This window comes from Balaenoptera ricei, chromosome 9, assembly GCF_028023285.1.
Source record: "Balaenoptera ricei isolate mBalRic1 chromosome 9, mBalRic1.hap2, whole genome shotgun sequence".
In the NCBI taxonomy this organism is placed as follows: domain Eukaryota; kingdom Metazoa; phylum Chordata; class Mammalia; order Artiodactyla; family Balaenopteridae; genus Balaenoptera; species Balaenoptera ricei.
Window position 1 is genome coordinate 747,009 of NC_082647.1, and position 13,736 is coordinate 760,744.

The window sequence follows — 13,736 nt, forward strand, 5'->3', positions numbered from 1 at the left end:
TCAGACTCTTCACGCTGGTCTTTCAGTGACATTTGGGCCTTTCAGCACCGGCCGCTGCTCCGTCCCTCCCGGCGAAGATGTACCTTAGTGGGGTGCACTGTCCCAGACAACCTTGAACTCCACTGAGGAGGCCAAAGGGCAGAGGGATAGGGGAATGGGGAAGACCGAGCAGGAACAACTCCGTACGTAGTCTAGACAGTCAGTAAGTATGGTGGAAAGGCCAGCCCGTCGTCAGGGAAAGAGCATTTCCAGAGAGAACAGCCCTGAGAAATCAGACACGGTGCGACCACGGACAAACACCTAGCTCACCACGTTCTCAGCAGCGTTAATATTGTCATTTAAAATAATTGCCCCTTTGTTATGAAAAATGGTAACTTCGCTTTTTTAGATTACAAGTGAGGTTAAAAGTTTAAAAATACACATATGTAGAGATTGGAATTCTCTATATGGATTTCCTGTGCATAATCTTTGTTCATATACAAAGTATTTTTTGTATTTTTCTGCTTGGTTTCTTTCTGCATAGTCTTTATATTTAAGGCTAGTAACTCTTCACGTACCATATTTTATAGAAGTAGCTTTCCAGTCTGTTCCGTAGATGGCACGAGGTACAGTTGCCAGCGGAAAGGGAGCTCATAGCCCTCTCGCGATGGGAGTGCTAATTTCTTCCTTGAGGGTGTTAATTCCCTCCACCCTCACCCGCTCTGCCCCAGAGAGATGGGCTTCCTGGGCGGCACCAGCAGGTCCTTGGCCTTGGGCTGGGTGGGTTTGGCCGTGGTACACCCCTGGCTGGGAGGGCAGGAAGGCATCACACCCACGGCTCTGCCAAGGTCATGGCTGCTTGGACCCCCACTGTGACCCTTTAACTCCTCCCTCCCATAGGCCCAGCCCTTCTCCACCGTCAGCCTGTCGGTTCTCTTGGTCCTGCTCTGTCTTTGCGAACAGTTCCTTTGTTAAACTGCCGGACGTCCCATTTGGAGACGCCGTGTGTCCTATGGGGCCTCTGCCTGGTGGCAGGAATCCTGGTCACCCACCCTCTTTTTCCTCAGCTTTTGTCAAGGTTATAGGGTCGTCATGATACACACGGAATAGTTTTCCTTCCTTTCAAAAACCTTCTGCAAAACTTTCTTTGATGTTGAAATTGTCTGCTGCCTGGTATATATTTTTAAATGATCTTTCTTTGTAGGTAAATCTCATAACACTTTCATTGTCTTCTGAGATTATTGGTGAAATATGCTCAAAGGTTTTATTTACAATTTTGCAGAGAACTATTATCCTGTTCATAGGGATTTCCAAATTTGTTAACTTAGTGTGATTCACAGTACTGTATTATAATTTAAAAAATCATTCGCCATATGTGTAATTATCACACCTTAGCCATTGATTTTTCTCTTTACCCTTTTAACACAATTTTAAAAAATAATTATCTCTTGGACTTTTCTCTTTCTACCATTCTTAGATTTATTGTTTTTATGAAACTTCTTGAGCTGAAAGTTTTGTTCTTATTTTTATTTATTCATTGTTAAAAAGCAGTGAAATCACTTAAGGCTATGCATTCGCCTGTGAGCGTGGTTTTGGCATCATCCTGTAATGTTGATGGGCTCATTTGCTTTTGTTCTAAATTATCTGTAATTGTAATTTTATATCCTTTGGGAGCAGTAAGTGTAGGCTCTTTCCTTTGTTCATATTTATGTGCTCTTGTTTTTAGTCTTTAAATCAGTGCCTAGTTTTATTGCATTTTAGTTAGAGAATGTGACATGTTCAATTTTTACTTTTTAGAAATTTGGGGTTCTCTTTGTGGCCTAGTTTATACCATACTTTTATTAATTTTCAATGGATACTTCAAAAAACTATTGTATCCACTATTTACAGAGTACAGATTTTTATATATAGTTTATAATCATATATAAAATTTATAATTACATATAAATTATATTCCTCAAAATCAAATATCCTTATTTATATTTTTATTTATTGAAATTTCTCAGACAAAAACTATTTCCATAAATTTTCCTTCCATTTTTAACATATTTTGCTTTACACACTTTGGGTTCTGACGTTCAGCCCACACACGCTCACAGCGTTTCTTCTTCACTGTGGATCATCACACCTGCTACCGTTTTTAAATGGAGACTTCATCATCTTTAGTGCTTTTTGTCTTGATCCCACTTTTCTAAAATCGGTATTACCATTCCTGTGTTCTCTCTGTTTTGCTGTCTAATTAATCCTTTAAAATTCTGCCCTTTGGAGTCTCTTATTTTGCATGCAGCATTTATAAACAATATCAGGTGGCATTTTTTACAGCCCCTCTGGCCAGAGACCCCTGATTTCTCTGCTTTCTTTCTTGCCCTCTCTGGCCTGTGACTGGTTTACTTTCATCATCTTTAGTGTTTGTAACTATGTATCTTACTTCAAATTCAGTCCGCGGCCATCACCTTTAGGCTTTCCAGGCAGTTTTTGAAGTGACAGATCTGAGTCACTATTAATGGAGGAATCCCACCTTCGGACCCCCCACCCCCTTCCCAGCGCATCCCTGGCGCCTGGCACATGCCGTGTACAGGTGGGTGTCCAGCCCAAAGCTGTTGACTAAAGAAGGAAGGAAGGAATGAAGGGTCTTGTGACACTTTTGTTTATTACGTGGGTAACCACACCAACCAAGAATCCTGCCTGACCTACATTCCACAGGGTACTTCCAGAGCTTTCTGTACCCCGTAGATGTGTGAATATCCACAGTCAGCAATCTTGGGACAGGACAGGTGACCTTAAAAGAGATTAAGGAACTGGCCCCAAACCAGTGACCCATTCAGGAGGTAGCAGTGAGCTCCGAGTGTGGTGTCAGGACGCCCAGCCCCAGTCTTGGGGGAAGCAGAGCAAGCACTGCCTGAGAGCCAGGAAGAGGCAAAGCCGTGTCGTGGACGCTGCATGAGGGACAGACGCCGGGAGCCTGGGGACACCCTCTGCTGAGGCCCCTGATGGCCAGAACAGATGGGGGTGGGGTGGGCAGCAGTGTTATGGAGGACTTGACTGAGCCATGAATTCTGTTTACGTGAAAAATAAAATGGCACCGAAATGATCATTAGACAAAGTTGGGATTATGGAGAAAGGAGTGAGAACCAGGTCACTGTGTGCTCTTTGCAAAGCTTCTGCTTATAATTCGGATTTTTTTTTTTCCTGAGCACATTGGGTGCCAACTGAAAGCATCCCATGTTATTGGAGCCTGAAGGTCAGTGCAAGGAAGTGGGAAAGGGACCAGTGGAGACCGACGTGTAGGGACTACATTCTTAGTCTTTTGAGGTAGAAAATGTACACTTAGAAAGTTTTGACCTACTTCAAGCCGAATGACAGGGCAAAAGTCAATCTGAGAGCTAGCTGCTACAGTGTCGCACACACAGAGAGGGACGCTCTCTTGGCTGCTGTAACGTATTACAGTGTCACAAACAATCCTCCAGCAGCGGACACGCGGGGAAGATGAATAAGACAATTTAAAGACACATTTATGAGGTGGTTCTATCTGCATTGATTAGCAATTAGTGAGAAAAATAGATAAAGTACCAGAAAAGTAAATTGACTTCAGTTAAATTACACACAGAACATGAAATTTCATCCATTAAAAAATGGTCAAGGAAGCTGTAGCCATGATTTGAGATGCAAAGAACCGTGCAGCTCCTGATCATTTATACGCCTATTAAGTCTGAGCCAGTGTAACTTGAAAAGGCGTCAGAAATAAAAACAGGACAGTTGGGGCTTCCCTGGTGGCGCAGTGGTTGAGAATCCGCCTGCCAGTGCAGGGGACACGGGTTCGAGCCCTGGTCTGGGAAGATCCCACATGCCGCGGAGCAACTAGGCACGTGAGCCACAGTTACTGAGCCTGCGCGTCTGGAGCCTGTGCTCCGCAACAAGCGAGGCCGCGACAGTGAGAGGCCCGCACACCGCGATGAAGAGTGGCCCCCGCGCGCCGCAACTAGAGAAAGCCCTCGCACAGAAACGAAGACCCAACACAGCCAAAAATAAATAAATAAATAAATTAATTAATTAAAAAAAAAACAGGACAGTTTTATCAATCGCAATAATTAAACACAAATGTGAAGATTTTCTGTAAGTCCCAGATTTTATGAAATACTTACAGATATCAAACCCCTAACATTAGTGATCTGTTCTTGAAAATCAGACTTTCTACGTGGAAACACTAGCCGGGAGCCTGTTCTCCGTTACTCCAAGTGGGAAATCTACAAAAAGGTACACACCCACCTAAAACCCCAGTACATTCCCTAAATCACAGTAAAGACCCACATATAAGGAATAGGTTGTCATGTTTGGATATAAAATACTTAAAACATTGTTTCCTGGTCCCTGAAAGTGGATATGGTTGTTAGCACACAGGCACTTTATTTGTAGTAACACGGCCTCACCCAACATCTGCAAAACACACAGGCACACACAGATACACACGGACACACAAACACATCGACACACACACAGATAAATACATATACACACCCAGGCACATATAGACATACATACAGACACATGCGCATCCATGCAGACATGCACGGACACACACACAGACGCACACAGACGTACCCTCAGAGACACGCATGCAGGCACGCACGCGTGGTGACCCCACTCTCGGTCACTGCAGACGCCTCGTTGCCATCAGGATGGAGGTCGCTTCCGCTACAGAGCACCGTTCTCACTGTTGGACTGCGGCAGAGTGCCCGGATCAACCTGGGAGACAGGACACTCTCCTGGACCTGAAGAGGCCACGGACGTCCTGTCCCCGTGAGGAGTGAGCGTGGACGGGGCCGCTGACCCTAGATCCCCGACTGGGAAGGAAGCTCAGTTTTATTTGTCTGGTTTCCGGGCGCAACCAGAGCTGGCCTCACCACGTGACCCAGTGATGCGCCGGGGCTCGGTCCCCTCAGCTGGACGATGGGGCGATGATTCTTCTTCCTCAGGTTGTCGTCTGAGACGACACCAGGCCGGCGGGGCTGCAGACCCAAGCCCATCGGGACCCTGCCCCGGGGCGCCCAGGGAGCTCGTCTCGCTTGGGTCCTGAGCTGCGTGGGACGCGGGCTCCGGTGTGCAGTGGAGTAGAGGCCGGGCACCCGCAGTACCAGAGGTTCCGGAGCCCTGAGCCTCCCGGGCCCGGGGCTGGCGCACATCTTCTGAGGTGACCTGGGCAGGCCGGGTGGCCCTCTCCGGGCACAGGCCGTGGGCTGTCTTCTGGCTGCAGCGAGAGGCAGCGGCCGAACAGGGAGCCAGCCCCGCCGTGCTGGACGCGGCCCTGCTCTCAGCTCCCAGGCTGGGGGTAGCCGGAGGCTGCACGCGTCCTCTGTCCCTCCGCCCGCGCTTACAGCCTTTCCATCCCCACCCAGGCCGGGGAGCTGCAGCACGTCCACCTCTGCGCGTCAGAACACCTCCTTTTCTACAATTATCATGGCTCTTATCACATTCGGTACATTTGTAAATAAAAGTGAAGATCAAAAGCCATGGCTCTCCAAATACAAAATCAGAGAAAGGATGGGAATAAACGAAGAAAACAGCGAATGCGTCCTTGTCCTTCACACGTGCCGAAACCACACATCAACGGCGTGTCAGCTCTGCCTCTTCTGGTGGTCTGGGGTATTCTTGTTCACATCTAGGGCACTTCCGGCAGTTAATAAAAAATAAAACAAACTTAAAACCCCATATTTACTTACATGAAGATCAAATGAGTTTAGTAGGTGAGAAAACCCCACGCGCCTTGTATGTAAACGTCAGGGAGCGCTTGTGTGCAGTTATTTACGATTCACAAATCACCGCACGTTTGTTGAGCGCCGGCACAGAGCACAACTTGAGGTCGTGTGTAGTCCAGCTCTTTCCGCACAGACAGCGTCTGTGGTTGTCAAAGAGTCTGACAGGGACTGCGTACTGTGTTTTATATAATTTAAAAAGTCCATTTTCTTAAAAGAAAAAGAAAACGTTTTTTCCAAGTAAGTCCATAATCTGCATCACTGCCGTTCACCACAATAATTAGTTTGTTTTCCTAAGTTCACTCCCAGTGATAAACGATTTTAGTCACAGAGACGCTTTTCCTAACGCTGGAAAAGTACCATCTGCGAGGTCAGCGGTGGGAAAGGCTACTGTTGTAAAGCTGACTCGGTGTCACCCCAGAGCCTACCAGGTGTTTCCAAGCTGGTTCTTTCAGTGGGCGCTGTTTTCAGTGCCGACACTGACTTAGTCTCCGTGCAGATTCTGGGCAGAGCAATGAACAAGAGAAACCCACAAGAACAAGGTCCCTTCTTCCAAGCAGCCTCTCAGGATTGCTTCCTGCCTTTTGCGGTCCTCGGGCCCCATCCTTCAAAGCTGGAGGTCTTTCTCATGACATCACTCTTGACACCAGCCCTCTACCCCCTCTTCCTCTTCTAAGGACCTCGTGGTCACACTGGGGTACCGGGAGGGCCCCCCACCTTAGGGTCAGCTGAGTAGCAAGCTGATGCCACCCGCTCTGCCCCCCGCCGTGCCGTGCCGCGGAACCCCATGCGGTCACAGCTTCCGGGGGTCGGGATGTGCCGTCGTGAGCACCACCCCCTCACGCAGTGCGTCCCTACCCCATTCCTCTGCACATGGGGGGCGCTGGCTGAGATGGTGGGGTCCCAGAGCAAGTGGGTGGTAGGACCAGGGCTCTCCAGTTGCCCCTCCCCACACTGGGGAAAGCTCTCTGCCGCTCAGATTCTTGCTGGACTTGAGTAAGTGCCAGCTGTTTCCCACATTCTAGTTTGTCTCCTGTCCCTGGTGGTCGGGGGCGGTTCTTGAGAACGTACTTTAGTGCTGGCCCTCTTCTCAGGGTCACTCACCAGGTCCGCACCGTGTCCGGCTGCCAGGCTCAGGGGGCGCATGAGAGGTTCCAGCTGCAGTTGGTGAGAGCAGCGGGGGCCGGGCTGTCACCGCCTGGCCTGACGCCCGGGTCCCCACGTGGTCCCTGCGGCCACCCTCCTTCGCCATGGCAGCGTCTGGCCGCGCAATCAACGCCATGCCCCGTGGACTGGCTCACGCTTTCCTTTTGCTTTGCAGGAGCTCAAAGCAGAGTGTCCAGGACAAGCGGAGCCTCAGCCTGGAGGGCGACGTGCTGGCCGAGGCCCTTCAGCGCTACCTGCCCTACCTGGAGGCCCTGTCCCAGGCCGCCGGCCCTGACGTGCTCCCCGGGCTGAAGCCGGACAGGCCGCCGGCCCAGGTGACCCTCGGAGCCCCTCTCTGGTCTGGGGTGTGTCTGCCCCTGCTGGGGGCTTCCTCCGGGCACGCACAGGGAACGTTTCCTATGGCTGTGGCATCGCTGGGCTTTTCTCCTGTGTCTCGGGCTAGCCGGGGCGGGGGGGGGCTGGGGAGAGACGGGGTGCGTCTCCACCCTTTCGGGAGGACCTGCGCTTACCGCCTGGACCCGGGACCCGGGCTGCGGGGTCCACCGTGAGGCAGGACAGCAGGGAGTCGGTGGGCACGGGGTGAGCAGCCATCCTGGTTGCCCGAGGCTGTCCTGGCGTCGGCACTGAGGTCCTGTGTCCCAGGGCGGCTCTCCTTACGCAGCCTGCCCTCGGGGGCGCCCTATGTGTGCCAGCTGTCAGGTCCTCAGTGCAGGTTCATTCTGTACCAAGGCCAGTCTGCTCTAGAGCCATCCAGGACTCGAAGCCCATTGAAAAGAACAGTTTATAGAAACGATGAGAAATCTCATAACTTTCTAGATGGGAAAGTATGCATGATTTTATGACAGCCGGTTAAACCAGAGTTGCCAGCTTTTGACTAGCCTAGAAGAGGCGGGTCTAGCAGTGGTGTCCAGAGCCAGAGGCCCTCATGCATCTCGAGGGTGGACTCTGGGGAAAGCGTGGGCGTCCCGGTGCTCTGGGCACGTTGGGTGTTCGGCAGCCACACTCACGCTTCCTTTCTGCGGAAGGTTAGTTCCGCCAATGGAATTTGACTCACTTTTCTTTCTAACCCTGATGCCGTGCTGGAAGACGGAGGAAAGCCCGGACGCTTTGCTCCTCTCACACCCCCCAGATTCATCCCAAGGCGGCGCGGCCCTGGGACACCGGGGGAGCAACTTGGGCCACACCTTCACTCTCGTCACTTCAGCCAGCTCTGGGCTGGATGTTGGGCGGCACACGTGGTGGCCGTGCAGGGCGGCTGAGCTCGGTTAGCTCCCTGGGCCAAGAGAGGCCTGAAATCACCCGGAGGGGCCTGAGCGGCCCCCTGACTCTCCGCCACGCTCGCCTACTGTCCGCGCCCGCGAGACGCGGGAATTGGGAATAAGCTGCAGCACCTGCAGGGACTTGTTGACGGCGGGGTCTTTGAGCCTCCGGGAGGTGCTGCGGTGACGCGGGCGAGCAGCTGACACGGCTCCGGGGGCAGATGTGCTGCGCTTCCAGCTGATCCGGGGACTTAGCGCAGAGCCTTTCCAGCCCTGACCCGTGCACACGGTGGGCCCAGCCCCGGGCGTGTTCTCCAGGCGCCTTCCCCACTGTAGGAGAAGGATGACTGCTGTCTTTGCCAGGACCGTTCATTCCTCCCGGAGCTGTACCCTCGGGCACTGGGCTGCCTCGGAGAGGAGTGATCACATCCCGACCTGCTCTCCCTTCCAGGAAACAGCGATGGGGAAACAGAATGGCTGTCCCTGCCCTTGTCCAGCGTTCCGTCAGCGACGGCCACCGTCCATCAAGTTTGCCCTCCGTAATCTTTAACACTCCCACCCAGGGGAATGACCACACCTCGTGGTCCTGCTGGACCGTGCCGGTTTGTGCCTGCTGCCCCGTCGTAATTACTAAGAAGCCCCTTTTCCCTCTCAGAAATGTCCAGTTTGAATAATGAATTCTGTGGTCATCTCACCACACAGCTGTTTCAGCATGACAGTCACACGGATTATTCGCAAATGAGCACTTGGTGGCATTTTGGCTTAGGCATTTTTATTCTGTGTTAAGATAGATGCTTCTCAATATTTAAAAATGCATGAAAACCTAGAACTCATTATTTTCTCTGTCCAGGGTTTAAATGAGGAGAAAGCACTTCATCATTCCTCTAATAAGCTGAGACAGGATAAGGTACAAGAAGCTCTTCGTGCAGACTTTTGCCAGGGATTTGGGCAGTGTTTTCTGATCCCCTCCGCTCTCGGTTGATCAAGTATTTCAGTTGGAAATGTAAGCTTTCTACACAGATGATCTTTCAAGGTGCAACCAATTTGCAATGAATTATTTTATGAATCATGTTTCTATGTATGTGCCATCAAAAATCCAGCTGTCATAGACAGAGAAATGCTGTGAACTTATCATCTTTAGAGGCTTAGTACTAATTACTTCCTGACGGAAGCCAGAGGGAGTAAGTCACACTCCTCTTGGACAGAAGTGCCCAGAAGCGCCCAGCCCCAAGCCCTGGCACACACCTGTGCCCTTAGCATCACCACATCAGTGCGGTTACTGCTTCTGCATTGTTAGTGGTGGAAACCAGCTCCCGCTTTTATCAGCCACAGCAGGGCTGGTTCATCACAGACAACATTGTAGGTCCCAATTTATTCTATGCTTTGGAGGAGGTTTAAACCGAAATTCATCATTTGGAAATACCATGAATTAACTGATTTATTTGGAATCCTTGTTTGACGCATTTTTAATGTGCAAGAAACTGTGCTAGGTGCTGGGATTTTACAATCCTGCCCTCTAGGATTTTACAATCTCACTGAATGAGGGAGACACAAAGATACATTTAAAAACAGAGCAGGTGCTGTAATGGAGGGAAGGCTGAACTTGAACCAGGTGGGCACGTGGGGTCAAGGGCTTCCCAGGGGCTGGGCGTTGGAAGAACAACCAGAAGTCAGCAGTTGAAGATGTTCAGATGAACTCAAAGTGAAGAACGTCAAGAGATCACCCCAGTCTACCCTGACAGCAGGAATAAGCCAAGTGAGCTACTAAACCATAGCCTTCAAACAAAAACCCGGAAAGCTAGGATACAAAGAAACCTGAATGAACTAAACTCAGGAAGTGATGAGCTCATTCTAGGGGAGAAGAGACCACAGCTGCTTGCCCACGGGCAGGAACCACAGTGGGGAGAGGAAGAAGGCAGCCTAGGTTTTAAGGACGGTTGGCAGTGGAGACTGATGTGAGGGTCGAGTCCGGAGGCAGCCTCCACAGAGCCCTGAGTGCTGGAGGGCGGGAGAAGGGGACAAGGACCGAGAGATGACCTTCCAAGGAACTCCAGGCCGTTCTGAGCACACCTCAGCCCTCCGAAGGCTTGGGATGAGGCTGCATGGTGGAGAAGGATCTGGGCTGTGACTCAGAGAGAGCTCCCCTGGTTCAGAAAACCGGCGGCTGTCTGCAAAGCATGAAGCGATCCTCAGAGTTGCCCTGGGGCTTGGATCGGAGCCCTGCCGAAGAAAAGGCCCCAGTCCTGCCCTCAACATTACTGTAGTCAGTAGTGACCGAATCCGACTGCCTCTGCAACAGAATCCACACCAACTTCACTGACAGACTTCATGGACTCAGCTGCCACATCAGCAGACTGAGAAAAGAAGGGACACTCTGCTTTAGGGTTAAATATCATTTACTTCATTCTCCATTACTCTTTTAAACAAAATTTCCAGCGTACGATAAAAAATTGGGAGACGCATGAAGGAACAAGAAAATGTCCCTCTTGGTCAAGAGAGTAAAGAGTCAATAGGAGAAGATCCAGGTATGACTCATTCATTGGGATTATTGGGAAAGGATATCTTAATAATTAAGATAAATATGTTAAAGGATTGAGTGGGAAAGGTGAAAAAGCATAAACGAACAAGTGGAAAATTGTAGCAGAGAGATGGACACGGTAAAAAAGAACCAAATGGAAATGCTAGAAATTAATAAGATCAGAAGTAAAGAATTCATTTGAGGAGCTTAATGATAGACTAGACACAGTAGAGGGAAGAATCAGTGAATTTCAAGTCAGCTCAATAGAAATGATCAACAGTGAAACAAAAAGAACGTATTGTAGGGCTTCCCTGGTGGTGCAGTGGTTAAGAATCCGCCTGCCAATGCAGGGGACACGGGTTTGAGCCCAGGTCTGGGAAGATCCCACATGCTGCGGAGCAACGAAGCTCGTGTGCCACAACAACTGAGCCTGTGCTCTAGAGCCCGTGAGCCACAACTACCGAGCCTGTGCACCACAACTACTGAAACCTGCGTACCTAGAGCCCGTGCTCTGCAACAAGAGAAGCCACCGCAATGAGAAGCCTGTGCACCGCAACGAAGAGTAGCCCCCGCTCGCCGCAGCTAGAGAAAGCCCGCATGCAGCAATGGAGACCCAACGCAGTCAAAATAAATAAAATAAATTTATTTTAAAAAAGAACATATTGTAAAAAAGAGTGCAAAATGGAACAAAACATCCAAGATACATGGTGCAATTTCAAATAACTCTAAAACAAGTATAATTGGAATCCTAGAAGGGAAAGAGAAAGAGAATTAGGCAGAAGAAATATTTAAAGAAATAATGGCTGGGGTTTTTCCAAAATTGACAAAACTTATCAAAACATAGATCCAAGAAGCTTAGTGAACCTCAAGCAAGATAAATACAAATCTAGGCATATCATAATCAAATTGGGGGAAAACCAAAGATAAAGAGGAAATCTTAAAGGTATCCTCAGGGGAAAAAAGACACCTTACATCCATGGGAATGATTATAAGAATGAAGTCTTCCTTCTCATTAGGAGACCATAAAACAGTGGAAGGACATCTTTCAAGTACTGAAAAGGAAAAAAAGACCAAACAAGTCCTGTCAATTTAGACTTCTATATTGTTCAAAACTGTAGGTGAAACAGGAAGAATCTGTGTCTGGAAGACTCATACTCCAGAAATGCTAAAAGAAGTTCTTTACCTTAAAGAAAAATGATATCATATAGAAGCCAATATCTACAAAGGCGATGAAAAGAACCAGAAATGGTAAATTTGCAAGTAAATATAAAAGATACACACACATAACATATATAAATTTTTGGATAAAAGCTATTGGATATTTAAAGCAAAATAATAAAAATGTATTGTCGGGTTTTTAGCTTACGTGGAAGAAAAATACATGACAACAGGACCACAAAGAGTAGGTAGGAATACTGTAATTACACTGTTGTAACTTTTTGTTGATTTGTGAAGTTCTGTGATATTATCTGAAGGTAGACTGTGATAAATTAGACACATTATAACTTTTACAGCAACCATTTTTAAAAATAGGCAAAAATAGGTATAACTGAAGGTCAACTTAGAGATAAAATGGAATGCTAAAAATGCTTCATTTATCCGTAGGAAGGAAAGAAAGGAGGAAGAGAGGAAGAAAGATCAGATGGGTTGAATATAAAGCAAATATCAAGAAAGTAGAATTAAATCCATCCATATCAATAATTATATTAAATACAAATGGATTAAGCCCTTCAAATAAAAAGCAGAGATGTTCAATCTGAATAAAAATAAAAACAAGCTTCAACTATATTCTAATAAAGCCAAAGCACGTTGAAAGACATATAGGTTGAAAGCAAAAGTATGGAAAATATACACAATGGAATCCCTAAATATACGAAAACTGGTGTGACTATATTGATATTAATCAAAGTACACTTCAAGACAAATAGTATTATTAGCTATAGAGACGTTTTATAATGAGTAAATGGTCAATTCATTAAGATGACATAGAAATCTTTTTATGAACCTAATGTCAGAGCCTCAAATACATAAAGCAAAAATATGAAACTATTAAAGAGAAATGTACAAGTCCACAATCATTTTTAGAGATTTCAACTTTCCTCTCTCAGTAACTGATTATACAAACATTAAATATCAGTAAGGATATAGAAGATTTGAACAACACCATCAACCAACTTAACCTAATTGATATTTATAGAATGATACACCTAAAAACTGCTGAATACACATTATTTTCAAGTACACGTAGAGTATTTCCCAAGATGGATCATATGCTGAGCCATAAAGTAAGTCTCAACAAATGTCAAAGGATCAAAATCATACAGAGAAAGATATTAAAAGAAGAGAAAACTACAGATGATTATCTCAGAAATACAGAAACAAAATTTCTAGACAAATCAAATCCAGCAATATAAAAAAATAATAATACATCATGATCAAGGGAGATTTATTCCCGAAATGCACAGCTGGTCACATCTGAAAAGTAATCAGTACAACTTACCATATTAACAAGGAAGAGAAAAGCTATATGATAGTCTCAAAAGAGAAAGCACTTGACAAAAGCCAACATCCTGATAGAGACTTACAGCTAACACCATACTGAATGAGGAAGGACTGAATGCTTTCTACTTCAGGTCTGGAATTCCACAAGGATGTCTGCTTTTACCTCTTCTGTGCAACATTGCCCTGGAGGGCCTAGCTCGTGCAATAAAGCAAGAAAAAGGAATAAAAGGCATCCAGATTACGTGACCATCTTTGTAGAAAATTTGGTGGAATCTACAAAAAAGCTACTAAGACGAATAAGTGAGTGTGGAAATGCTGTGGAATGCAGAGTAAATATACAAAAATCAATTGTATTTCTATATACCATCAACAATTAGGTATTGGAATTATAAAAATATCATTTGTAATAGCATCAAATATTATGAAACAACTAGACATAATCTAACAAAAATATGTGTAAGGCTTTAAACGTTGAAAATTTTAAAACAGTGAGGAGAGTAATTAAAGAAGACCTACATTTGTGGAGACACACACCATGATCATGTGTGGGAAGACTCAGCA

At 47.1% G+C, this 13,736-nt stretch overlaps 1 protein-coding gene across 1 annotated transcript in view; it reads left to right on the top strand.

The window, feature by feature from the left end:
- The window catches only part of PTPRN2 (protein tyrosine phosphatase receptor type N2), a 697,051-nt gene that overhangs the window by 231,288 nt on the left and 452,027 nt on the right, over nt 1-13,736 (top strand). Inside the window, 1 exon segment of the mRNA XM_059932932.1 lies at nt 7,051-7,210. Within this exon segment, the coding sequence (XP_059788915.1) occupies nt 7,051-7,210 (160 nt within the window).